General features: G+C 38.4%; 1 protein-coding gene across 3 annotated transcripts in view; it reads left to right on the top strand.

The window, feature by feature from the left end:
* The window catches only part of CSE1L (chromosome segregation 1 like), a 45,099-nt gene that overhangs the window by 16,076 nt on the left and 2,716 nt on the right, over positions 1-26,307 (top strand). For all 3 annotated transcript variants that reach the window (XM_042930727.1, XM_042930728.1, XM_042930729.1), the window contains exons 3-23: positions 1,962-2,104; positions 4,173-4,274; positions 4,353-4,498; positions 5,038-5,128; positions 7,245-7,352; positions 8,398-8,490; positions 10,625-10,792; positions 10,919-11,048; positions 13,146-13,211; positions 13,603-13,805; positions 14,533-14,617; positions 16,455-16,516; positions 17,708-17,844; positions 18,973-19,076; positions 20,727-20,824; positions 22,952-23,102; positions 23,469-23,677; positions 24,060-24,157; positions 24,259-24,344; positions 24,721-24,802; positions 25,603-25,749. In XM_042930727.1, the coding sequence (XP_042786661.1) occupies positions 1,962-2,104; positions 4,173-4,274; positions 4,353-4,498; positions 5,038-5,128; positions 7,245-7,352; positions 8,398-8,490; positions 10,625-10,792; positions 10,919-11,048; positions 13,146-13,211; positions 13,603-13,805; positions 14,533-14,617; positions 16,455-16,516; positions 17,708-17,844; positions 18,973-19,076; positions 20,727-20,824; positions 22,952-23,102; positions 23,469-23,677; positions 24,060-24,157; positions 24,259-24,344; positions 24,721-24,802; positions 25,603-25,749 (2,509 nt within the window). The remainder of the gene's footprint in view (positions 1-1,961; positions 2,105-4,172; positions 4,275-4,352; positions 4,499-5,037; positions 5,129-7,244; positions 7,353-8,397; positions 8,491-10,624; positions 10,793-10,918; positions 11,049-13,145; positions 13,212-13,602; positions 13,806-14,532; positions 14,618-16,454; positions 16,517-17,707; positions 17,845-18,972; positions 19,077-20,726; positions 20,825-22,951; positions 23,103-23,468; positions 23,678-24,059; positions 24,158-24,258; positions 24,345-24,720; positions 24,803-25,602; positions 25,750-26,307) is intronic.

Below are 26,307 nucleotides of genomic sequence, written 5' to 3'. Positions count from 1 at the left end.
CAGTGATGAAATCTAGCTGTGTGATCTTAAGACTACCTAACTCCAGGGGTCTTGTTTTTATTTTTTATTTATTTATTTATTTTTTTTCAGGGGTCTTGTTTTTAAAATAAGGATAATATACCTATGGGTAGTAGTGACAATTAAGGAAATAATAGATGCGAGATGTGAGTAAAGCACCAGACCCATATGATTAATAAAAACATACATTAGCATGCATTAATTCATTTGATTTTCATCACAGTAGTATAAAATTTTTTTTACTGCCATTACTAATAGTACTAATAATAATCCTTCTGGAATAAACCAGACCAGTCTTCAACTTGATGGTTCCACTCAGTGAAAATTTTTTTAGTGTTTTTATTTTTGAAAGAGAGAGAATGAGTAGGGGAGGGACAGAGAGAGAGAGGGAGACAGGATCTGAAGCAGGCTCTACACTGACAGCTGGGAGCCCAGTGTGGGTCTCGAAGCCACAAACCATGAGATCATGACCTGAGCTGAAGTTGGACGCTCAACTGACTGAACCACCCAGGTGCCCCTTGGTGATTTTTTTTTTTTTACTGTAATTCTTTATAATTTTTTTTTCCTTCATTTTTGAGAGACAGAGCGCGAGTGGGGTAGGGGCAGAGAGAGAGGGAGACACAGAATCCGAAGCAGGGTCCAGGTTCTGAGCTGCCAGCACAGAGCCCAACGCGGGTCTCAAACCCATAAACCGTGAGATCATGACCTGTTCTGAAGCTGGACGCTCAACTGACTGAGCCACCCAGGTGCCCCATCCATCCCTCAGTGAATTTTTGATGATAGGTTGGTGCAAAAGCAACACATATTTAGTAGAAACCATACTTCAGATTGTGAATTTTGAACTTCTCCCTGGGCCAGTGATAGGCGGCAGTACAGTACTGTTTCACGGTGCTGGGCAGTGACAGCAAGCCACGCTCCCATTCAGTCATGTTGTCACAAAGGTAAACAACCAGCACACTGACAACCATTCTGTACCCATATAACTTTTCTGATTTCACTCTCAGTATAGTACTCAGCAAATTACATGAGATAGAAACACTTTGTTATAAAATAGGCTTTGCAATAGATGGTTTTGCCCAACTGTAGGCTAATCTAAGTGTTCTGAGCACTTTCAGGTAGGCTGGGCTAATGAGTACATTAGGTATAATGAATGCAGTTTTGACTTCTGACATTTTGAACTTAGCATGCTTTTATCGGGACATAGTCCCATCCTAAGTTGAAGAAGGTCTCATTATGAATTTGCCAGAGAGTCACTTAATCTGAGAAGCAGATTCTCCTTCTGCAGGGGTGATCAGTCAGTCAGGCCATGTTACAGGTTTGCCAGAGTCAAGTGAGGTGTTTTTTTGTGGTTTTTTTAACTAAAAAAAAAAATAAATAAAATAAAAATAAATTTTAATGTTTATTTATTTTTCAGAGAATTTGACAGAATTTATTTTTGACAGAATGTGAGCAGGGGAGGGGCAGAGAGAGAGGGAGGCACAGAATCTGAAGCCTGCTCCAGGCTCTGAACTTTCAGCTCAGGGCCCAACATGGGACTCAAATTTACAAACCTTGAGATCATGACCTGAGCCTGAGTCTGACACTTAACTGACTGAGCCACCTAGGTGCCCTCAAGTGAGTTTTAATGGATGGTAAAGTGATTTGAAACTGTTTATTTAGAGAGAGGGAGACAGTGCAAGAAGGGAAGGGGCAGAGAGAGAGGAGAGAGGGAAAAAGTCCTGAGCAGGCTCCACACTCAGTGTGGAATCTGACGCGGGCTCAGTCCCACAACCCTGGGATCATGACCTGAGCTGAAATCAAGAGTTGGACACTTAACCAACTTAGCCACCCAGGTGCCCCTACTTTTTTGGTGCTTTTAATCAGATCTACATAGCTCACCTGTATATAAAATGGAAAGATTTGGTTAAAGTAACAAATCTTCTAACATGAAAATTCTTTTACAGCTGAGAAGTTTCTTGAATCTGTAGAAGGAAATCAGAATTACCCACTGTTGCTTTTAACTTTGCTGGAAAAGTCCCAGGATAATGTTATCAAAGTGTGTGCCTCAGTAACATTCAAGAACTATATTAAAAGAAATTGGAGAATTGTAAGTATTTTGTGAACACACAGTCTCATAACCTGTATGTTTAAGATTTATATATGCAGCGCTCCTGAAAGATTCAGACACAGATTAAAGATAAAATTAAATAGAACCCTCTTCAACAAAATATTAGCAGATCAAATCCAAGAAGGTGTAAAAAGAATTACAAACTATGACCAAGTGGGATTTATCCTAGGTATGCAAGGCTGGTTCAACATTGAAAAATCAGTTAATGCATCATATCAGTAGATGAATAAAAAGCATTTAACAAGATCCTACCCCCATCCATGGTAAAACTGTCAGTAAACTAGGAATGGAAGAGAACTTTCTTGACTTTATAAAGACTAACTACAAAAAGCCTAGAGCTAATATTCTACTTAATGGTGAGAAACTTGAAACTTTTTCACTAAGATGAGATACAAAGCAAGGACGTCCCCTCTCATCACTCCTTTTCAACATTGTATTGGAAGTCGTTGCTAATGGAATAAGAGGAAGGAAAAGGTATACTGATAGGGAAGGAAAACATAAAACTTTGTTCACAGATGACATGATTTGTCTATATAGAAATTCTGAAAGACTTAACAAAAGCTAGACAGGATGCTTCTCCAAAGTTCCTATTGTTTCATTTGAGTTCATATAGATAACTTGAACTTGCTAACCCAGGTTGGTAGAGTGTGAGACTTGGTTTTTGCCTCCATTATGGTTGAAAAAAAAATTTTTTTAAGCTTATTTATTTGGTGGGGGGGGGGGGGGAGACATGGATGGCGGTGAGAGAGGAGAGAGAGAATCCCAAGCAGCCTCCATGCCGCCAGTACAGGGCCTGGTATGGGCCTCCATCCTACAGACTGCGAGATCATGACCTGCGCCAAGATCAAGAATTGACTGAGCCACCCAGGCTCCATTATGGTTGAATTTGAACATCAGCTCATTGTCAACTGGAGAGAGATTCTGTGGGAAGACACAGATCTTACTGAATAATTGAAGCAGTGTCTCTTATGGACTGGAAAAAATTAAACACAGTTGTAAAACCATGTTACATATATTAAAAATTTGTAGAATGAAATAATTTAGATTTGGAGTTTTTGATAAGGGGTATGTGGAAATAGATTCTAATTTTAAGGTGAATCCTATTATATTGCAAGTTTAATTGCAAAATTAGAAATTAAGGTATTTTCCCTACCTTATGACAGTGGTTCTCAATGGGGGGTAATTTTGCCTGCAAATCTTTGGAGACATTTTGGTTGTCATAGCTGGGGGCCCAGGGTGTTACTACGGTCTAGTGGGTAGAAACCAGGGATGCTGGCAACTGCCCTACAGCGTACAAAAAAGATTCCCATACCAAAGATTTATCTGACTCAAAATGCCAGTAATGTTGCGATTGAGGAAACCCTGACTTAGGGTAAAGAAAAAAAAAAAAAGAATTGTTTAGAAGTGATAGCAGTGATGATATTTAGAAAGTATTAAGGTTGACAAAAAAGGTCAGTTTTTCTAAAAAGTCAACTACAAATATGCCCTAAATATTTATTTAGAATTCTTCTTTTGTCTTTATTTCGTGAAAGAGTTTATGAGGTAGTAAATGTAGTAAATAGTGTTTTTAAGCTTGTGCAGTTAGGTGTTACCACACATAGTGAAGAAACAACTAGTGAAACGTAGGATGTTTAAAAATCCATCCCTCTGCTTGCAGACACGCTAGCCCTCTTCTTCTATCTTGATTTGTAAAAGTGGTGAGACTTCCAGAACCTCTTTGAGTGATGTAGTCCTGGATGTTTTCCAACTGGTAATGATCAAGAAGTTTTCATTGAAAAGACCTCTGACTTAAGGCAAGGGTCAGATTAAAGGTTCTGGAGATGGATGTGGCCTGTGCCGTGCATGTCCATAAAGACTTTAACCATGTGTTCTGAGAATGGTGACATATAGAACTCAGATTTTTCATTGGCATCAGGGAGCCAGTGAAGCTCATTGATTTGTATGTAAAATATTTGCATTTGGGATAGAATATACATTTTTATCTGTAAACCCATATGGTCATGGATATGGACTTCATGTTACTTGGTATTGATGTTTTGCTTTTAAGGTTGAAGATGAACCGAACAAAATTTGCGAAGCTGACCGTGTAGCTATTAAAGCCAACATAGTGCACTTGATGCTTAGCAGCCCAGAGCAAATTCAGAAGCAGGTAATGTAAGGCCCTACTATTTAAGGATGCTTGTTTGCAAAGCTTTGATCTAATTAATCTTTTCCCTTCCCGCTCCAGTTAAGTGATGCTATTAGCATTATTGGCAGAGAAGATTTCCCTCAGAAATGGCCTGACTTGTTGACAGAAATGGTGAATCGTTTTCAGAGTGGAGATTTCCATGTTATTAATGGAGTCCTTCGTACAGCGCATTCTTTATTTAAAAGGTATTGATAAATTCTTTTTTTTTTTTTTTAAGATTTGTAAGTAATCAGTACCCCCAACTTGGGGCTCAAACTCACAATCCCCAGATCAAGAGTCTCATGCTCTTCCAACTGAGCCAGCTAGGCGCCCCGATAAATTCATATATTTATAAAATATTAATTTTATTTATTAAGAGAGAGAGGGGCAGAGGGAAGAGACACAGAATCCCAAGCAGGCTTCCTGCTGTCAACACAGAGGGCTCAAACTCACCAACTGTGAGATCATGACCTGAGCTGCAATCAGGAGTTGGAAGCTAAACTGAGTCACCCAGGAGGCCCAATTCATATTTTTTAAATACTTTTTTTCAAATGCTTTTGTTTGTGTAAATAGTTGTATTTTTGTGACTGTTGTCATTCCTTTGGACTTGGTAATCTTAGAATAAGAGATAAGCTTCTCAGTTCATTATTATGTTTGTTTCTTAAGTAGTCTAATCTATCCTTGAAGGCCTAAAGTCAATAAACATAAAGCTTGTAAATTTACCTACTTTACCTTAATTTTTTAGATATCGCCATGAATTTAAGTCTAATGAGTTATGGACTGAAATTAAACTTGTTCTGGATGCCTTTGCTTTACCTTTGACTAATCTATTTAAGGTAATGGAATACTATCTTTGTGATACTGTAAAATTACTTAATATTTTAAACTGCTTAATTATTTGTGTGGATTTTATTTAAGAGAATGCTTTAAGTCTATTTGATAGGTAATACTTAGAGCAGCATTTCTTTTGAAAAATTCCAAACCTGTACAGAAATAGAGAAGATGATCTCATTAACTCCCATGTATCTGTTACTGTTACACAAGGTTAACAGTATTACTTTTTCCCCCTCCCTTCCTCTCCTTTGTAGGAATACTTAAAAGCAAATCCAAGACATCATATTTCACTCAAGTATTTGAATGTTTGTTATTTTTTAAAATATAATTTATTGTCAAATTGGCTTCCATACAACACCCAGTGCTCATCCCAACAGGTGCCCTCCTTCATGCCCATCACCCACTTTCCCCTCTCCCCCACCCCCCATCAACCCTCAGTTTGTTTTCAGTCCTTAAGAGTCTCTTATGGTTTGCCTGAATGTGTGTTTCTAAAGGAATCGCTCCCCATTTTGATTTGACTTTACATATAGTTCAGCTAATTAATTTATATATTTGTACATCTTATGGTGCACAGGCTGCTTTCCTAAACATGTTCTTTATCTCTAAGATTCCTATAAGATTGAAAGATTAAAAAAAAATTTTTTTTTAAATTATTTTTAAGCAATCTCCACGTGCAATGTGGGGATTGAACTTAAAACCCCAATGGGATCAAGAGTCACGTGCTCCACCAACAGCCAGCCAGGTGCCCCCGTTTTTTTTTTTCCTCTTAAGTTTTTTTAAGTAATCCCTATACCCAACAAGGGGCTTGGACTCAAGATGCCAAGATTAAGAGTCACATGCTCTTCTGACCGAGCTAGCCAGGCACCCCAAAAGAGATATATTTTTAACCTTTTTTCAGATAAGGAGAGAGGATTCAGTATCCCCCAGCTAATAAAAAAGGGAGCCAAGCCTTAACCTAGTTTTGCTAATAACTCTGGAAAAGCTACTCCTTTCCTATTTTCAAAAAAGGAAAGTTGTATGATACTCACAACTTCTAAGATGTAAAGTGTGCACAGAAATTTTTCATGGTTAGGATGTCTTACTGATTGTACATTTTTTCTTAATGTTTATTTATTTTTGAGAGAGCGGGGTGGGGAGGGCATCTGAAGTGAACTGTGTGCTGACAGCAAGAGCAAGGGGCTCCAACCCCAGAACTGTGAGATCGTGACCTGAGCCAAAGTCAGACACTCAACCGACTGAGCCACCAGGCTCCCCGCCGACTGTACATTTTTATCTAAGAAAATAAAATTGGATAAAACGTAATCAAGATTTTCCACCTATTGGGTTGGCACAGATTTTTATTTCGTTTTACTAATGTTAAAAGTGTCAGAGTGCAGTGAAATGAAGTCTGATGTCCTGTCCATTGGATTATAAATGGTAGTGTCTGGAGTTTGACATTTCATTAAGAAAACCTTTATATTCATATTTCTTAACTCCAGGATATAGGAAGTAAGATTTGTTGAGTGTCTTTTACATATTCCACGAAGTACTAGGATATTTTATGTGTATTTCTTCATTCTCATTCTCTGAGGTGGGCATTATTTTCAGATTACAGATGAGGAGATTGGGGCTCAGTAAAATAATTGCTCAAAGTAATGCTCATGATGAACAAGAGTCTGGATTATATCCAGTTTTATCTGGCTTGCAAAACCTGTGCTCATAGTATAGTGCTCTGCTTTGGTAATACACTTGTAGAATTTCATACTGCAAAAATTAGAGGTATGCATAGTTTTAGATAAGCCTGTTTATTATAGTTAGAATAATAAATAATTGGAAACAAATTAAATGCCAGGTGGCAGGGGAATTATTTAATGAGAGCAGATAAAGACAATTTTGTAATATATTTATATGCACAAAGGAGAGTAGAAGGATCTAGTTGAAATATCAACATTGGACTTTTTAGTAGTGCTATTATGGACAATGTAAAAATATATACTGTTGTAATATATTTTTTCAGAATCTCTTATATGACCGTATACTATTTAAAAGGTAAATTTTGGAGAAGATATAAGTAGTCTCACCTTATTTGACTAAAGTTTATAGTAACATTAAAACTGTGCTCCTAATTTCCTTTCCAAGGCCACTATTGAACTCTGCAGTACCCATGCAAATGATGCCTCTGCCCTAAGGATCCTTTTTTCTTCCCTGATCCTTATCTCAAAATTGTTCTACAGTTTAAACTTTCAGGTGAGTTTTGTTACATTTCTTTTTTTTTTTAATTTTTTTAAGTTTATTTACTTATTTTGAGAGAGAGAGAATGAATCCCAAGCAGACTCCATGCTGTTAGCACAGATAGCTAATATATAGCACATACAATAGCACATATAGCTATTAGCTCCATCCCACGAACTATGATGACCTGAGCCAAAACCAAGAGTTGGTTGCTCAACCGACTGAGCCACCCAGGTGCCCCAGTTTTGTTGTATTTCTTGCTTTTGATTCTTTGATGTCAAATATACAGGAGGAAGGTATTTGGCTTTTTCATTGCTCATAGCCAGGGCCAAGTACCTGAACGTCATCCTCATAACATGACTACACTCACAGTGGTAGGAAAAGCATTCTCTAAAAGGAATGGGTGGAATAGGAGATGAACATCCCAAAATGGCATATCCGCATCTGTGTTCTGCTGGACACCAGTTTGAGAAATTTTTACTTAAAGGATATCACTGTTTTTGCTTATACCTTCTTTTGAATTCTATTTTTAGAAATCAGGTAGAATTGAGGCTCTTAATAACTTGTTAGACATAGTTAAGGAAACCAAAAGAGGAAATATAATCTTTACCTTGGGGGGCTTATCCCTCATTAAAAAGGCAGTACTATGGCACAGGAAATCAGTAACTGTGTTAAGATGATGAGTTTGAATGGGTGGTCATCTTACAATAAATGCGATAGTTCAGAAAGGAAAAGGAAGATATTGGTAAGCACTGAGTTTTTGTAAGGAAAGGTTTCATACAGTCTTAGACCTTCCGAGAGAAAGTAAATTTAGATTGGGACAGGAAATAGAGGTGGCCTCATTTTGTGGTTGAAAGTGTATAAACATAAGACACAATGGTTTATTCAGCTGCCAGACCCAGCTGGAATAGAGAAGTCTTGTCTAAATAGTTAATGGTTGGCTCAGGCTGAAAAGTGTGGACTTGAGGCAGTAGGTATGTGGGAAATGTTTGGCATGGGGCAAAACTTACTAAAATAACATTTATTTTAATCAAAAGTCTCAAGTCAGTGTTTATTCTAGGATCTCCCTGAGTTTTTTGAAGATAATATGGAAACTTGGATGAACAATTTTCATACCCTCTTGACATTAGATAACAAGCTTCTACAAACTGATGTAAGTATTGTTTTAAAATGTTTCCCAAGTAGCCTTTTTTTAAATGAAGAATTGTTTGAAATATTAGATTTTGATTATATCTCAGTTTTTAAATATGTAAAAAAAAAAATGCCCTCTGAAACCTTTGGAATATAATTAGACTTCAAAAAATGAAAGTTATTTGAGAACATTTACTTTATTATTATTTTTTAATTAATTTTTTTTTTTAACGTTTATTTGTTTTTGAGACAGAGAGAGACAGAGCATGAATGGGGGAGGGTTAGAAAGAGGGAGACACAGAATCTGAAACAGGCTCCAGGCTCTGAGCGGTCAGCATAGAGCCCGACGCGGGGCTTAAACTCACGGACCACGAGATCATGACCTGAGCCGAAGTCGGCCGCTTAACCAACTGAGCCACCCAGGCGCCCCACATTTACTTTATTTTTTAAGTAAATTGTGCCCAACATAGGGCTCGAACTCAAGACCCAGAGATCAAAAGTCTCCTGTTTTACTGAACATTTAAATTCTGGATCCTAAAATTTTTTTTACTCTTGCACTGTTGATAGGTAGAACTCAAGAATGCAAGTAATATTTAATTATGTGGGATGTTCCATGTTTGGTTATTTGTAACATACAGAATTACTCTTCTTGTGGGCCTGGTGTAGGTAGGTCCACGATTTATAGAGAAGGCTATATCATTACATTATTAAAAGGAAAGCCTCAGAGTATTCACACTATGACCATTTTATGAAATACAAAACCGTCACTGAAGATACTAAGAAAACATAAACCTTTGCAACAATAGCCTCTTTTTAAAAAGCATCCGCAGCATGGGAAAATGGGGACATTATGAAGGTTTGTAATGCATTACAGTTTCTGGTCTGGGGTTTGTAATAATGCATACTTTCCAACATAGGGCACTTACTTTGTGTTGCTCATTTGTTTGTTTATTAATAGATTCGTGATCTACCTCTTTCCCAAGAAATAAAAAACATAAAAAGTAAAATACTGAGAATGCTTCAATTTCAGATAAAATTAGAATAGGTGATTCAAATCAATTTTGGGCAGTGGGGTGCAGAGAGAATTGTTTCAGTGGGTGTATAGCAAATTTTCTCTGAGATTTACCGACTAAAGCAACAAAAAAAGCTATGGCTCCTATGACATAATTCTTTCAGTCCAGTGAAATAAAAACAATGCCTTCAGAAAAACAAAGCTCGTCTTCACACTTTAAAGGAAGATTTTCACCTAGGATTCTTACAGGGAGCTCTTAGCCCGTTTAACCAGCTATACCTTATGTCCTCTTACTATGTAACATTCCTTATGTTTATGCCTTGAGGAGCCACCTGTTAGGGAGTTCTTTTTATCTCTTCTAAATTTGAATTCTTTGTCATATGGTACAGTTTAAAAGGTGTTTATGGATTGCTGTTACAGTAGAGAGCATCATATAAATGACTGTCATGGTTTAGATTGGGGTTGGCAAACTTTTCCTGTAAAGGTTCAGGTAGTAAATATTTTTGGCTTTGTGGGCTGTATAGTCTCTGTCCCAACTACTCAGCCCTCCATTTGGAGTTGAAAGCAGCCATAGGCAATACTATAAATTATATAAATGTAAAGAAGGAATGAGCAAGGCTGTATTTCAGTAGAACTTTACTTACAAAAATAGGCAGCAGGCCTGCAGACCGTAGTTTGACCTCTGAATTAGTTTGCTGTTTAATACTTTATAACCAGAGTATTGTTGGTGAGAATCTTACAGCATTATCTTACATATTTGAAGTGACAGCCTTTTGGGAGGAGATAGCAAGACACCTGACCATGTTGCAAAGGAAAGTGTGATATGGCCTTTATCATTTAGATTTCTGTAGGAATACATTATTTTCACTTTAACATGTAAATATTTTATAATTCAACAACCTGAAGAAAAGTCTTTTTAACTTGAAAACTTGAAATTACTCTCACTGATTAATAAATGAGAAGTATTTCATTTGTTCTGTATTTGAAAGACTAAATGAAGAAATTGATAGTGGCATCAATGCCATTTGTAACACTAGGCTTTGGATTCCATTTTTAAGGAGTTTGTTTCAGGAGTTACAGCTATTCTCTATGTATGATAACATTATACGTGTATGTTTGAGTTTTCTGTTTTCTCTTATATGAGGATGAAGAGGAAGCCGGCTTGTTGGAGCTCTTAAAATCCCAGATCTGTGATAATGCTGCGCTCTATGCACAAAAGTATGATGAGGAATTTCAGCGGTACCTGCCTCGCTTTGTCACAGCCATCTGGAATTTACTGGTTACAACAGGTCAAGAGGTTAAATATGACTTGGTAAGATGATGGTGGAGAGACAGATAATTAAGACATTCCCTCCCTACCTCCCCCAAGAAGTAAATGATTTAGTTTTGCTCTTAAAAATATGCCTGTTTTTGTGTTTTTGTTTTTGTTTTTTCCCAGTTAGTAAGTAATGCAATTCAGTTTCTGGCTTCAGTTTGTGAGAGACCTCACTATAAGAATCTGTTTGAGGACCAGAACACGCTGACAAGTATCTGTGAAAAGGTTATCGTGCCTAACATGGAATTTAGAGGTAATTATGGCAAAGTCTGAACCCTTTTCAGAAGATTAAAAGCTTGTTTTTTTAAAGAGTATGTTAGTATAAGTTTAGTAAGTCTGTTCCCTGCTGCTTTTTATATAATACGTTGAGTCTAATTTTTTTTTAAATGTTTATTTTTGCGAGAGTGAGAGTATACACACGTGCAGGTGGGGGAGGGGTAGAGGAAGACAAAGGATCTAAAGCTGGCTTTGCTCTGACACCAGAGAGCCTGATGTGGGGGCTCGAACCCATGAACCACAAGATTATGACCTAAGCCAAAGTCAGACACTTAGCCAACTGAGCCACTCAGGCGCCCTAGTTTTTTTAAGTTTAACTTACTTATTTTTAGAGAGAGCTCACATGCCACACTAGCAGGGGAGGGGCAGGAGAAGGAGAGAGAGAATCCTGAGCTGAACAAGAATTGGACGCTGAATCAACTGAGCCACCCAGGAAGCCAGTCTGATTCTTTTTTTATTGCTAATTAAAACTTCTACAGGTCACTTAACTGCCTATTTCTGAAAAAAATGTTTATGTATTTTGAGAGAATCCCAAGCTGGCTTCACACTGTCAGCGAGGAGACCGATGCCAGGTTTTGATCTCGTGAGATCATCACATGAGCTGAAACCAAGAGTCAGATGCTTAACCGACTGAGCCACTGGGGTTCCCCCACTTACTGCCTATTTTTTACACCAAGACAAAGTGTAGTTTAAAAGACATTTGTGATGGGGGGGGGTCCTGGGTGGCTCAGTCGGTTAAGTGTCCGACTTTGGTTCAGGTTGTGATCTCACAGTTCGTGGGTTTGAGCCCTGTGTGGGGCGCCGTGCTGACAGCTCAGAGCCTAGAGGCTGCTTCTGATTCTGTGTCTCCCTCTCTCTCTGCCTCTCCCCCGCTCACACTGTGTGTGTGTGTGTGTGTGTGTGTGTGTGTGTGTGTGTGTGTGTGTGTGTGTCAAAAAAAAAAGAATAAAACATTAAAAAATAAATATTAAAAATAAAAGACATTTGTATCACTGTGGTGAGGTTTGTTTTACACTGTGGAGGGTTTTTCACAGAAATCTTGAATAAGACTAAAAAAATTCCTATTCCATGGATAAGAAAGTAAACCATCCAGGATGGTGTTGTTTGAGTTAGTGTTTCACCAAGGCAGATAGCAGTTTTCAAACAGTGTAGTTGAGAGCGGAAGTGATTGATAACCTGTAAATACAGAGCTGAAGCCCACCCAGTTTGTAATTAAGGTTAAGAGAATCTTAAGAGTATTAGTGTACAAATTGTCTCTCCTTCTTAGAGCTGAGAAGGACAGGTAGTAAATATGGAAGGAATTGTGTTTTATGTTAAAGTATTCATTAGATCAGTGGTTCTCAAATTATCAGGAACTAAAAGGAATAAAGGACAATATCATGTAAGGCTTTATTTCCTTTTGTGTTTTTTTTCATGAAACTATAAAGGACAGATCTTTATTCTGATATTGTCCATCCTACTTTTTTTGGTGTGGAAATGACTTCTATGAAATAATGGTGGTTATATTTGTTAGGCTGTTTGGTTTTTTAATGTCCTTATTTAGCAGAATAAAAAGTTGGCATCCCTAGCTTGGGCCCCAGCAGTCATCTTTTTGATGTTGGTGGTTAAAGTCCCGTTCTGGGGACACTATCACATTAGAACAGGTGAGCTGTGTGAATTACCTATACTTAACCTCTCAGGGTGGCATTTGTGCTCTAAGTAATGATTAAATGAAATATATATAAGCTTGGGTGGCTCAGTTTAGCTTCCAGCTCTTGATTTCAGTTCAGGTTATGATCTCACGGTTGTGAGATCAAGTCCCGTGTTGGGCCTTGCGCTGACAGTGTGGATCCTGCTTGGGATTCTCTCTGTCCCTCCCCAGCTCACACGCCCATGCTCTGTCTTGCTCTTGCTCTCACTCTCTCAAAATGAATAAGCATTTTTTAAAAAAGAATACACGAAGTTGTCATTTGTTAGGAACACTTTGCTATAAAACATGGCACGTCTACATACTCTTCTGTGTACTCATTTATGAAAGTACAGTGGCTTGTCATGTCTTTTGAGGGGTTGTTTGAAATGCCATCTCTCTTTGTAGCTGCCGATGAAGAAGCCTTTGAAGATAATTCTGAGGAGTACATAAGGAGAGATTTGGAAGGATCTGGTATGTATTTTGGTTTTTAACTGTTAGTCTGATAGCAAGGCACTTTTAAAGTAGTTCTTGTCACCATGGGGAGGAGGAGGAGTCAGAGTAAGTGTGTTGTCTCAACTGCCTTTCCTCCTTTAATTTGTACACCTTTAAGAGCAGCTCTCGTCTGAGTTCTATCCAAGTGTCCAGCATTGAAAGTCCTCTGTCTCTTACATACTTATTAGTGTGTAACTACTACGATAATCTTTTTAGTTTCATTCCCATTTTTGTGTGTCTTGTGAATAAAATAATGGTCTTTTTCATTATTTATGTTGTTGGTAGCTATCAAATGGCAATTTTTTGCCTTATAATCTTGATCAGTTGGTGGTTTCTTTATCCTGTGATATATTTCCCTTTGATTTTATAGATATTGATACTAGACGCAGGGCTGCTTGTGATCTAGTACGAGGATTGTGCAAGTTTTTTGAGGGACCCGTGACAGGAATCTTCTCTGGTTATGTTAATTCCATGCTGCAGGAATATGCAAAAAATCCATCTGTCAACTGGAAACACAAAGATGCAGCCATTTACCTCGTGACATCGTTGGCATCAAAAGCCCAAACACAGAAGGTGAATCTTCAATGTAGTTTTGTTTCTAAAATAGACTTGCTGGTGGGGCGCCTGGGTGGGTCAGTTGGTTAAGCATCCGACTTCAGCTTAGGTCATGATCAGGTCAGTGAGTTCGAGGCCTGCGTCAGGCTCTGTGCTGACAGCTCTGAGCCTGGAGCCTACTTCGGATTCTCTCTCTGTCTCTGTCTCTCTCTCTCCCTCTCCCCCTCCCCCTCCCCCTCCCCCTCTCGCTCTCTCTTTCTTTGTCTCTGCTCCTCTCCTGCTCGCACTCTGTCTCTCAAAAATGAATAAACGTTAAAAAAATTTTTTTAAATAGTCTTGGTGGTAACCACAGAAATCAGAAAGAAGTAATAGATTTCTAATGATGCAGCCTACTCTGCTAGGTAACCTGTTGTTCTGATGAGAATCATATAGTCTCCAACGATGAGTTGACATTGATGTATGAAGCACTTCATTTTCTCCTGGACAAAAACTGATGGATTCCCTTCACTGAGACTTGGTGTATAAAATGTGCTAAATTTAAATTTAGCTGTTCTTTAATTTAGGGACGCTTCTTTCTTGTTTATTAAAAAAGTCTTGTGTTTTTTTTAATATATTTAAGCAGTTGTGATTTGAAGTGTTCATCTTCATTTTTAACCTGTTTTTTAAAAGTTGCCTAAATTTCCTATGTGTTAGATAGATAGAAGTATTTCATTTTATTTTACCATATTAAAAATTTGTTTTTCAGCATGGAATTACACAAGCAAATGAACTTGTAAACCTGACTGAGTTCTTTGTGAATCACATTCTCCCCGATTTAAAATCAGCTAACGGTGAGTTGGGGGGGGGGGGGCGGTTAATATATTTTGAGAGAGAGGGAGAGAGAGAATCCCAAGCAGGCTCCACGCTATTAGTGCAGAGCCCAATGTAGGACTCAATCCCATGAACCCCATGGAGTCCAGACCAGAGTTGAAATCAAGATTTGGGACCCTTAACTGACTGAGCCACCTAGGCTCCCCTGTTAAAAATGTTTTTTATACAGCTTACAACACTTTTTACTTGCAATGGTATGTACGTATGTATGTATGTAAAGTAATCTCTACACCCAATGTGGGAGTTGAACTCATGATCCCCTGAGATCAAGATTCACGTGCTGTTACCAACTGAGCCAGGCCAGGCACCCCTGCTTGTTATTTTATACTGCAAAATAACTAACATTATGGCAAAAGTCATAACGGATTCTGCATCACCATGACACTCAAAAAAATGGCTCCTATCCTTGTTGCAGTTACTTCTTTTACTGAATAAAATCTCAAATGGTTTCCCCAGATCTTGCCCAGTTGAAATGAACAGTCTAAAGAAGATGTTGCTTGTGTAGAAGGAAAATGGGAACAACTAAAACTAAATTTGTAGCTCAGCTACAAATTCCTATAGGAATTATACTTTAGTTTTCTTTTCCTTCTTATTTAAAAACCGAAATCCTACTCATATGTTGACCTTGAGAAACTTAATAGAAGACCATGCCCCCATCGTCTTCCCCAAGGGAAGGGGAAAAAAAAATAGTTACAGAGAGGGAGGGAGGCAAACCAGAAGAGACTCTTAAATACAGAGAACAAACTGAGGGTGGATGGGGGAGGGGAGGGCGGGCAGGAGAGGGGAAAATGGGTGTTGAGCATTGAGGAGGGCACTTGTTGGGATGAGCACTGGGTGTTGTGTATAAGTGATGAAGCACGGGAATCTACTTCAAAAACCAAGAACACACTTTACACTGTATGTTAGCCAACTGACAATGAATTTTAAAATTTTTAAAAATATTTTTATATTTAATGGCAGAAAAAAATAAAAACTGAAATCTTAAAAATTGAAGCAAATTTAAAGTACTTGAAACTGGGTAAGTCTTAAGGATAATTTTCTATGTTTACGAAAGTATGTTGATTAAGATACCTTATGTATTTCCCACCCCCCTTTTTTTTAATCCCTTTTTAAAAAACTCTTGGGGGTACCTGGGTGGCTCAGTCGATTAAGTGTCTGACTGTTGATTTCAGCTCAAGTCTTATGGAATCAAGGCCAGCATTGGACTCTGTGTTGACAGCATGGAGCCTCCTTGGAATTCTCTCTCTCTTTCTCTCTCTCTCTTAAAATAAATATTAAAAATAAAGAAAGAAAAAAATTTTTGTATGGATTTTTAAATACACTAAAAGGGAGAATATTTTAATGTACCTTGAATCTGGATAGATTCAAGAATTTTTAATAATTGACCAATATTCTATCTTTTTTACAAATTTATTTTCCCATAATTAGAGTAGTTTAAAGCAAATCCCAGCCATTGCTCACTTCGGTAGCACAAATATTAAAGCAAATTCTATCCAGAGACACATACTCTTGATTCAGAATAGCTTCCTTTCTAGGAAGAAGTTGATACATGGTCATTAGTTTGTGGTCCTTCAGTTATGTAAGTAGTACATGTTCATTTGTAATGAAACTTAACAAGGGGAAAAAATAAAATTACTCATAATCTTACTAATAACTACATAGTAGATCTTTATGTAATTAACTAAGTTTCAATTACTTGACATTTTGGTTACCAAACTGTTTCAAAGATCCAATGTCACCAATTTGGGAGTAGTGGTCTTTAGCACTTAAATAACTATGGCTTTATTTTTTTAATAGTGAATGAATTTCCTGTCCTTAAAGCTGATGGTATCAAATACATAATGATTTTTAGGAATCAAGTAAGTAGCTTTTGAATTATATGTTTTATACCAGTTAATCTCTTAAGAGTTTTATTGTATACCAGCTTCTCTCCCTACCGTGCAGTCATACTTGACATCCACATCAAACAGAATTAACAATAACTTCTTAAGAACTTAGGATCCACACCATGCTTATTTTTCTCCTTTGTCTCAAAAATATCATTATATAGTGATTTTAATAAAAATTGGGATCCAAACAAGGTACACACATTGCTTATGGTTGATTGTCTCTTATTTTACAACAGAGAAAAAATGAAGCACAAAGGAGGACAGAGAGGTCCTCCTTCCCCTTTCTTGTGACTATTAGTTCTTGGAGAAACCAGTCATTTGTCTTGTGGAGTTTCTCACATTGTATTTTTGGCCAATTGCATTCTCGTGTGTTTATGGTTTTACTACATAACTTGTTTCCACAAAAACTCTGTAGTATTTTATAGGCTTAAAATTTTATTTGTATAAATGATATGCTGTAGGTTTGGTCTACACATCTTGTTTTTTTTGTGTGTGCTTAACATTGTTTTTGAGAGTTACTCATTTTAGTAGACGTAGTTCATTTTTTAATAGTTGTGTAGTATCCCATCATAAGAATATGCCACAGTTTATTTCCTATGGATGATTCTTTAATTTCCTGATTTATAATTTTTATGTCTTTGGCAGGTAGTTACCAGGGTTACATGCAACCTTGTGAAGCTGTTCTATTTTAAATAGTAATGAATGGGTATTCTAAATTTTTAGAGGCTTCTAATGAAAATTAGTATTCTTATCTTTGCCCCCACCTCTTTTTTTAGAAGAAAAAATGAAGCACAAAGAGCTTGAATAACTTTTCCAAGAATTACCTGCTAGTGAAAAGTATAATTCTTAGTAGTAATGAAATTAGTGTGCTCATCCATATTATTTTATGGTGTGCTTCTTTTTTTATCCAACCGTAGATTTTACTCCAACCGTAGATTTTACTCCAACCGTAGTTTAATGCTCAGAGAAGGAGAATAAGAAAAGTTAACATGAATTGAATCATTACGTGGAGATAGAAGTTTTAATTTCTCAACCGTATCATCTCCCATTGTAACAGCTGAAAAAACACTTTCTAGAATCGTCAAGCCCTTCTATTCCAGTTGTCTTTTACTCTAAGGTAGCACCATTGAGTTAAAGCTTGCACGTTACTGTGTTTTTCAGGTACCGAAAGAGCATCTTTTAGTCTCTATTCCTCTCTTGATTAATCACCTTCAGGCTGAAAGCATTGTTGTCCATACTTACGCGGCACATGCACTTGAGAGGCTGTTTACTATGAGAGGACCTAACAACGCCACTCTGTAAGTATTTGATTCTAAGCAATTTTTATTTTTTCAGGTTGGGGTGGGAACTGTTCTGTGCTGTCAGAGATCTCTTTGACTATATTCATAATTTCATTAGTAGTTTGAAAAATAAATGTGTACTTTTTCTTCATTTATTTATACTGTGTGTCAGTCTAGAAGGATGAAGCAGTATGCTACGAAGATACATAATGGCAAAAAGTTAAACAGGAAATCGGAGCAAAGGGAAATAACGGGGTAAGGTTACTAAAAAGAAATAGGTGTCAGAGGATCCTATACAGGAATTAAGGAAGCTCCTGAAATTTATGTGCTGTCTTCTGGCAAACCAAGGCAAAGAGAGGAACTTGGTCAGTTAAAATTTTCGGTGTCCTTGAGATTAAATTTAAAACAGTTCCTCAGAAGGCATCTCAGAAATGGGCCTTCATTAAGGGAGTGGTCTTAGCACCGTCATGCGACAGTGTTGTTTTTACCTGGTGTTTTTGTATTATTACTCATTGCGGAGATTTGACATAGCTGAGTGAAAGCTACCTAGGTGGTAGCTCTTCTGGCCTGATCGAGGATAAATGTAGAGGGATGGACGGTCTGCAGATCTTTCAGGCCATTATCCACCAGTGTTATTTCTTGAAACTGAGCTTTGGCTGAGAGGTGGAAAACAATTCTAGGTTCTTTTCTTCATCAAGAGCTTGAAGTACAGATCTTCTCAGTGACCAATTAAGGGTTGAAAGGACATCCTCTGAGGTGAGTCAGACCAGTACCTGTCTTCAGGCCCGGAATTCATGCAGAAGTTATGAATCTGTTCCACCTCCGGGAAAAACAAATGACTGAGACCCTGAGAGTCTGAGTACTGTTCTCGACAGTGATGGATAGGAACCAAGGACGACCTGAATGGCTTTAGATGATGTCGGGTTTGCCTGGCTTTTGGTTTGTGTTTGATCACAGATGTGCCCTTTTTAGGAACTTAACATGAACACATGTAAATAGTTACTTTCCTAAGCTGTCAGATGATTATCAGTGGTGGGAGATGGCTTACTCTTATGCCAAGAAGTGTGATTTAGTGGTTGCCAAGGGTATTCCAGAGTGACAAGCTCAAGAGTTGGCAGTGACTGAAAGCTGTTTTTTCATCTATAGCTTTACAGCCGCAGAAATCGCACCGTTTGTTGAGATTCTGCTAACAAACCTTTTCAAAGCTCTCACACTTCCTGGCTCTTCAGAAAATGAATATATTATGAAAGGTAGGCCGTTCCCCTGGTGTACAGACTATAAGAATCCCGTCTCCGATTACAGGGGTAAATACTGAGTTGTACTTCAGGTTTCATAGTCCATGAACCAGATACCGTTGGCTATGAAGTCGGTAGGTTTAGATATCTTTACGTGGAAAATGTTTGGTTTACTATTATATTAAAACAAGTGTTTTCAGAAAAAAAGTCTACCCTAGTTTGATGTGGATACTCCTCTTGTTAAAAAGTAGCAAACTCCCTTCTTCTTTACCTAGATTGAATTTGGGGGCAGAGCTCAGATCAGACATTTCTTGGTGGCATGCTAGGTTACATCTTTGCTGTGCAACCTGGATGCCCTTGAGAGACTCCACACAGATCCGCCTTCATAGAGCTACTGCTGAGGACACAGGCAGCTATAAACCATCTGCCCGGTGCTACATTAGGAGAGCGTCGTGCGGACAGCTCTGACTTGAGGGGCAATTTCAGTCTTATTCACTGTCATGTTCCAAGAGCCTAGCTGTGTCTGACTCATAGATGTTTTTCAAACAAACCGTCCCTCGTGGCCAATCAGGGCCCCTGGCATGTGTTGTGTGTTGGTGTGTACACGTGTGTTTATGTACGTGGATAGGTGTGTATCCGTGTGTGTTTTCACTATCGTTCTTTTCCCAACAGTGATGTGTGATTACTGTTGTTTAACGTCCATTTCTGTGAGGTTAACTGGCATGTGGTCCCATTACTGTGTTCCTGGACTATACAAGGAGCACCTGTATGTAATACCTTCTCAATGAATATTGTTGGATGAATGACTGAATGGACTCTGCCAGCCCAGAGGAGGGGAACCGATCCATCCTCTAAGCCCCTTAAACTGAGCTCAGGAAAAGCTTTCTCTAGGAAGTGAGGGATAAGCAGTGGTTAGCTAGCTGGAGGTGAGTCTGCTTCAGGTAGGAGAAGCATCCACAAAGTTGAGGAGATGAGATGATGACTTTTTGTGCTCTCTTGCTTGGCATGTAGTAGTGGCTGTACTTAGTAAACATCTATTTTACTCATGCAGAAACAGTTATTTATATTTTAAGCTTAGTAATCTGTGCAAAATGTTTTTAGGCATTTATTAGTGGGCTGTATTCTTGCAGTATGGAACCTCCATAGCTTTACATGTATTTTTAGATTTTTTTTAGGCTCCTAATCTCTCTTTTTGTGGGGAGATGGGCAGATGGCCTTCTCTCAGTTTTTGGTGGGCTGTGATGTGTCCATTAGGCTAGGGCTAAACATTTCCTGCCACTGATTTCTAAGTGAAAGACACTGGAAACTGCACTCCCTTCCAGCTACTGTCGTTCCTCCCCGCCCCCTCCCCCAGTCATTCTACCCTTTTTCCTGCTCTGTGTCTGCCTCTTCAGTCACGTACTACTTTTTCTTGTCCCTTTTTTAATTCTTTTAAGCCTTAGGCCTTCTGAAAGTAATATTTCCTAGCACGCTAGATTTTGTTGTCAATCCCTGGCCTAATTTTAAGATGAAAGGAAAGTTAGATTATTTTGAAATATAGAGAGCTATCTGGGGGTTACTTAAGGGTCTTAAAGTTTTGGTGATGAATCAGTGGACTTTTTTTCCTTAATCACGATTTTATTCTGAAGTTTAACTATTTACTTTTGCTGTTTTTATATTTTACAGCTATCATGAGAAGTTTTTCCCTCCTACAAGAAGCCATAATCCCCTACATCCCCACCCTCATCACTCAGCTTACACAGAAGCTATTAGCTGTTAGTAAGGTAACAAGATCAGTTTTAAAAGTGCAGTTGCTTTTTAACTTACGCTTCAAACTATTTGAGCCTCAGAATTCCCTGGCAATAGACTGGGCATAGGAAAAGTTCCCTGAATTCTTCCTGACCAACAATTAATACACATATGAGAAGTGTGGAGAGTCACTAGATTGGAGACCTAGCAGCACTCGCCTTTAAGTGCAGGCCCAGTAACTTGAAAATGTTTCATTTGATTTATTCTCACTTTAAAAGTAACGTTTCATTGGGGCACCTGGGTGGCTCAGTCGGTTGAGCGTCCAACTTCGGTTCAGGTCATGATCTCACAGCTCGTAAGTTTGAGCCCCGTGTTGGGCTCTGTGCTGACAGCTCAGAGCCTGGAGCCTGCTCCGGATTCTGTGTCTCCCTCTCTCTCTCTCTGCCCCTAACCCACTCGCATTCTGTCTCTGTCTCTCTCAAAAATAAACATTAAAAAAAAAATTAAAAAAGTAACGTTTTATTAAATAAAATTGAAAAAGTAAGATGACTGATCTTAGATGGAGGAAAGCAGACTTTGTGCCAAGTGGACACAAAGGCTACTTACTTAGACTTCTGTAAAACGGTGCAGACCTTTGTGTCTGGTCTTTATTCTTTTTTTTTTTTAATTTTTAAAAAATGTTTATTTTTGAGAGAGACCGAGCATGAGCAGGGGAGGGGCAGAGAGAGATGGAGACACAGAATCTGAAGCAGGCTCCAGGCTCTGAGCCATCAGCACAGAGCCCCACATGGGGCTCGAACTCACAGACTGCGAGATCGTGACCTGAGCTAAAGTCTGGCACTTAATCAACTAAGCCACCCCGGCACCCCTGGTCCTCTTTATTCTTATTTCCTCCAAGTAAATTTCATTCCTTTGATTAAAAATTTTATAGATAATTTGATTCCTATTTGTTGACACTAAGTTTTAGAAAATAAAAGTCCTTTTAAGGCTGCCAAAACTCCTTTTGAGATGCCTGTTCCTAATTACTCTATAGAAAGGAGATAAATTCTTGGAACTGTTACAAGGACTTTGGAGAAGGATCATTTTCTCACTGGGTTCTGGGTAAGGGTGTTGGACTGCTTTGGGCCTTGGAGGATTAAGATAGAAGACATATTGGGGCCTCCGGCAACCATCTCCTGCGTTCATCTACTTTCTGTGGTAGCCTTTCAAGAAGGATTTCGTTTGAAGGAAAACAGGGTTATGTTCCTTTAAAAAACATTGAAAACCACTGATAGGATTGTCACTCAGGGGTGCCTAGTTGCTCAATCGGTTAAGTGTCCGCCTTCAGCTCAGGTCATGATCTTGCAGTCATGAGTTCAAGCCCCACGTCAGGCTCTGTGCTGACAGCTCAGAGCCTGGAGCCTGCTTTGGATTCTGTGTCTCCCTCTCTCTCTGCCCCACCCTCGCTCGCTCACTCTCTCTCAAAAATAAGCATCAAAAAAAAATTAAAAAGGATTGTCACTCTGTAGATATAGACATTGAGGCCCATAGAAGTTAAGGTTTGCCTAAGGCGTCCCACACAAGGCTAGTGGCATAGCCAGGACTTAACATGTCCCTGCTTGCTTCTTCCACCACTGTTTATAGTGACGGCTCTAGAGCGCATGGGTTTTAGACAAGTTCCTTACAGCCCTGGGAGCTGATGCTTGTGTAGTAATCTCTCTGTGACTCAGAGGTATTTTTCGTGGTGGATTTTGCCCATTACAAAAAAAAGTTGAAGTGGGGTGCTTGGGTGGCTCAGCCGGCTGAGCGTCCAACTTCAGCTCGGGTCATGACTGCGCGGTTTGCAAGTTCGAGCTCCTCGTCAGGCTGTGTGCTGACAGCTCAGAGCCTGGAGCTTTCTTCGGATTCTGTGTCTCCCTCTCTCTCTCTGCCCCTCCTGTGCTCGGTCTCTCTCCCTCTGTGTCTCAAATAAAAAAACAGTAAGTTTTAATTCCGAGGAAAAAGGCAATATTTTCTGAATTTTAAAGTTATTATAAAACTTCAGCATATATGCAGGCAAGTGTAATCAATGCTTTAATACTGATTTTTTTAAAAAGATGGCCTTTTACCATGTTCTAGAAAGGGTAGGTGTGTTTTATTTTAGATATTTAATATAGTCAGTAATCTTTCGTTTTTAATTTCAGAACCCAAGCAAACCTCACTTCAATCACTACATGTTTGAAGCAATATGTTTATCCATAAGAATAACTTGCAAAGCTAACCCTGCTGCTGTTGTAAATTTTGAGGAAGCTTTGTTTCTCGTGTTTACTGAAATTTTACAAAATGATGTTCAAGGTAAGTTAAAGGAAGTTACTTTCTTCATTACCGAATACAACTATTTTTTTAAAAAGATTTTTAATGTTTATTTTTGAAAGCGCAATCGGTGGGGGTAGAGTGGGCAGAGACATAGGGAGACACAAAATTCAAAGCAGGCTCCAGGCTCTGAGCTGTCAGCAGAGCCCAATGGAGGGCTTGAACCCACAAACCATGAGATCATGACTTGAGCTGAAGTCGGATGCTCACCTGACTGAACCACCCAGGCGCCCCTGAATACAGCTATTAAAGGGGTTAATAGAATGCAGCCTGCCAAGAGGTGTGCGCCTTTTGTATGGGAGCTATTACTTTCGAATCTGACAGCTCTGTGTTTACTTTCTTCAACAGAATTTATTCCATACGTCTTTCAAGTGATGTCTTTGCTTCTGGAAACACACAAAAATGACATCCCATCTTCCTATATGGCCTTATTTCCTCATCTCCTTCAGCCAGTGCTTTGGGAAAGAACAGGAAACATTCCTGCTCTAGTGAGGCTTCTCCAAGCATTCTTAGAACGCGGTTCCAACACCATAGCAAGTGCTGCGGCTGACAAAATTGTGAGTGAATTTATTTTGATGTAAGTTTCTGAGGTAGCTGAGAGAAACTGAGGATGGTAGGTTTTTTTTTTTACTTCTTGATTTAAAATAAATACAACAGTGAGGAAAGGAGTAGTAGAAAATATTAATGTAGATTTATTATTGTAATAAGGTATCCTTTAATTATCTCCATGCTGGAAAATAAAAAGAGTCCAGTAGGTTAATTTCAAGTACTTAACTTTAAGGGCTTATTGCGATGGGATATTCAGAAGTAAGAACGGAAGCAAAAACACTGATTATTCTAGCGTGCACCCTTTTCCAAGACATCACCTATTTAACATGTATCTTTTGGAACAATTAATCCTTGTCTCTTTAACTGATTATTTGATTTAATTTGTTGTAGCCTGGGTTATTAGGTGTGTTCCAGAAGCTAATTGCATCCAAAGCCAATGACCACCAAGGTTTTTATCTTCTAAACAGTATAATAGAGCACATGCCTCCGTGAGTATGAGCATAAAACATCACTGTAGGATTATTCAAGGACTGTTAGGTGCTGAGAAGATGCTGAATTGATACATTGTTTCTTTTATTCAATTCTTTAGTGAGTCGGTTGATCAGTATAGGAAGCAGATCTTCATTCTACTGTTCCAAAGACTTCAGAATTCCAAAACAACAAAATTTATCAAGAGTAAGTAAAATCATTTGGCTATTCCTACACAAATAATGAAGGAAAGTAGCTAAAACTCCTAGACTTTCTGGTTACATATAAATGTTTTATCAAGTTATAAGCTGTCTATATACAGTATTTTAAGATGTTTGTATTCTCCAAACACTAAATCACTTTCAAATATATTGTGTTCCAAAGGTTAGTTTCTAAAATTAGGTATCAAAACATTTTTCGTCTGTACTGTATGTTAAATTGTATAATAAAGGCAAGTACTGATGCCACAGTTAGCCATTGGTTTTGATGATTATGAATATTTCACTTGGAGGACTTCAGGGGTGAATTGCTTGTTCAGCACAGTGAGGCCTCTGTACTGATACTCTGTATCTCTTTTCAACAGGCTTCTTAGTCTTTATTAATTTGTACTGCATAAAGTATGGCGCGTTGGCACTGCAAGAAATATTTGATGGTATACAACCAAAGTAAGTTTGTTTTTATTATTTATTACAATTTATTACAATTAAAATTTCTTTAAAGTTTATTTTGGATGTCATACCAGAAAATATGCTTTCCAGCAGTAGAGGTTTGTGAGGAAATCCGTTTCATGAACTGCTAGTGGGTGCCTACACTGGTATGATCTTGCTATAGAGGAAAACCTATGCACACTTTTATTTTATCTAGAGCTAAAATTTCCAGTATCCTTGATAACCCACTATTTCCACTTCAGATACTTGTGGTAGAGTATACACTGAGGATTTTGCATCATTTAGTATCATGAAAAACTTTACTTTCAGATGTCTGCAAGAACATATTAGAATTGTTGGCCAAATCATTGTTTTAATGTATCTGTCAACTTTCACATGATTACAGGTGTGTAAACATAGAAGGTTGGGAAGTTTATAATCCAGAAATGTTAAAAGTAGTTACTGCCGGATAGCGGGGTGATGGGTAATTCATTTTCTTCCTTCCTTTGCTTTTCTGTTTTCTAATTTTTCAGAATTTCTTAATTTTTTTTTTTAAAGCATATGAGACAAAAGTGGCCATGAAGATTCTCCTTGAGCACAGTTGTCGTTAGTATTTCACAGAAGTTGTTGGCGGCACTTGGCCACAGAGTCGAGGCCTGAGGTTTTGTTGTTGTTTTGTCATCTCAAGGACTCTGCCATTCAGTTGACCAACTTGTTATTTTGGATTCTCTTATATTCCTAAGGAGTCAGTGTAAATAACATTAAGAATTTCACAGTATAATTATAGTGATAGTCTAATGTAAAATTTGTTTTAATAGAATGTTTGGAATGGTTTTGGAAAAAATCATTATTCCTGAAATTCAGAAAGTCTCTGGAAATGTTGAGAAAAAGATTTGTGCAGTTGGCATAACCAAATTACTAACAGAATGTCCCCCAATGATGGACACAGAGTATACCAAGCTATGGTAAGTAAAGTTGTTAGAAATTACAGCTTCCTTTCCTATGACTACAAAGTCAAATAAGCTTATTTTCTTGAGGGCTGATTATTGGATTCTGATCTCGGGTTCTGCACTAGCAACCATCAGATCCAAGACAGGACATGTGGGTACTTCTGGGCCTAGAAGGAACTTTGAATTTTTTTTTTTTTAAATGTTTGGGAGCGAGAGAGAGGGCAAGCAAGCAGGGGAAGGGGTAGAGACAGTGGGGGGGAGAGACCCCCCCCGGCCCTCCCCCCGCCAATAGGCTCCGCACTGCCAGTACAGAGCCTGACATGGGTCTCAATCCCACAAACCATGAGATCATGACCTGAGGCGAGATCAAGAACCAGACGCTCAACTGACAGCCACCTAGGCACCCCTGGGCCTAGAAACCTCTTGTTCCTGCTTCCTTAACTTTACTGGAGGAAGGTTCATGTGTCCCTTTGAGAATCTGGTGAAAGTCTCTGGTCTGCATGGTATCTAGGACTGTTCATGACACCCAACCAAACTGGCTTAAATCTTTAAAAGGAGATATTGGAGCACGTG

This window comes from Panthera leo, chromosome A3 (assembly GCF_018350215.1).
Source record: "Panthera leo isolate Ple1 chromosome A3, P.leo_Ple1_pat1.1, whole genome shotgun sequence".
Lineage (NCBI taxonomy): Eukaryota > Metazoa > Chordata > Mammalia > Carnivora > Felidae > Panthera > Panthera leo.
Note: the sequence above shows the minus strand (reverse complement) of the source record. Positions and strands in the feature narration are given on the sequence as shown.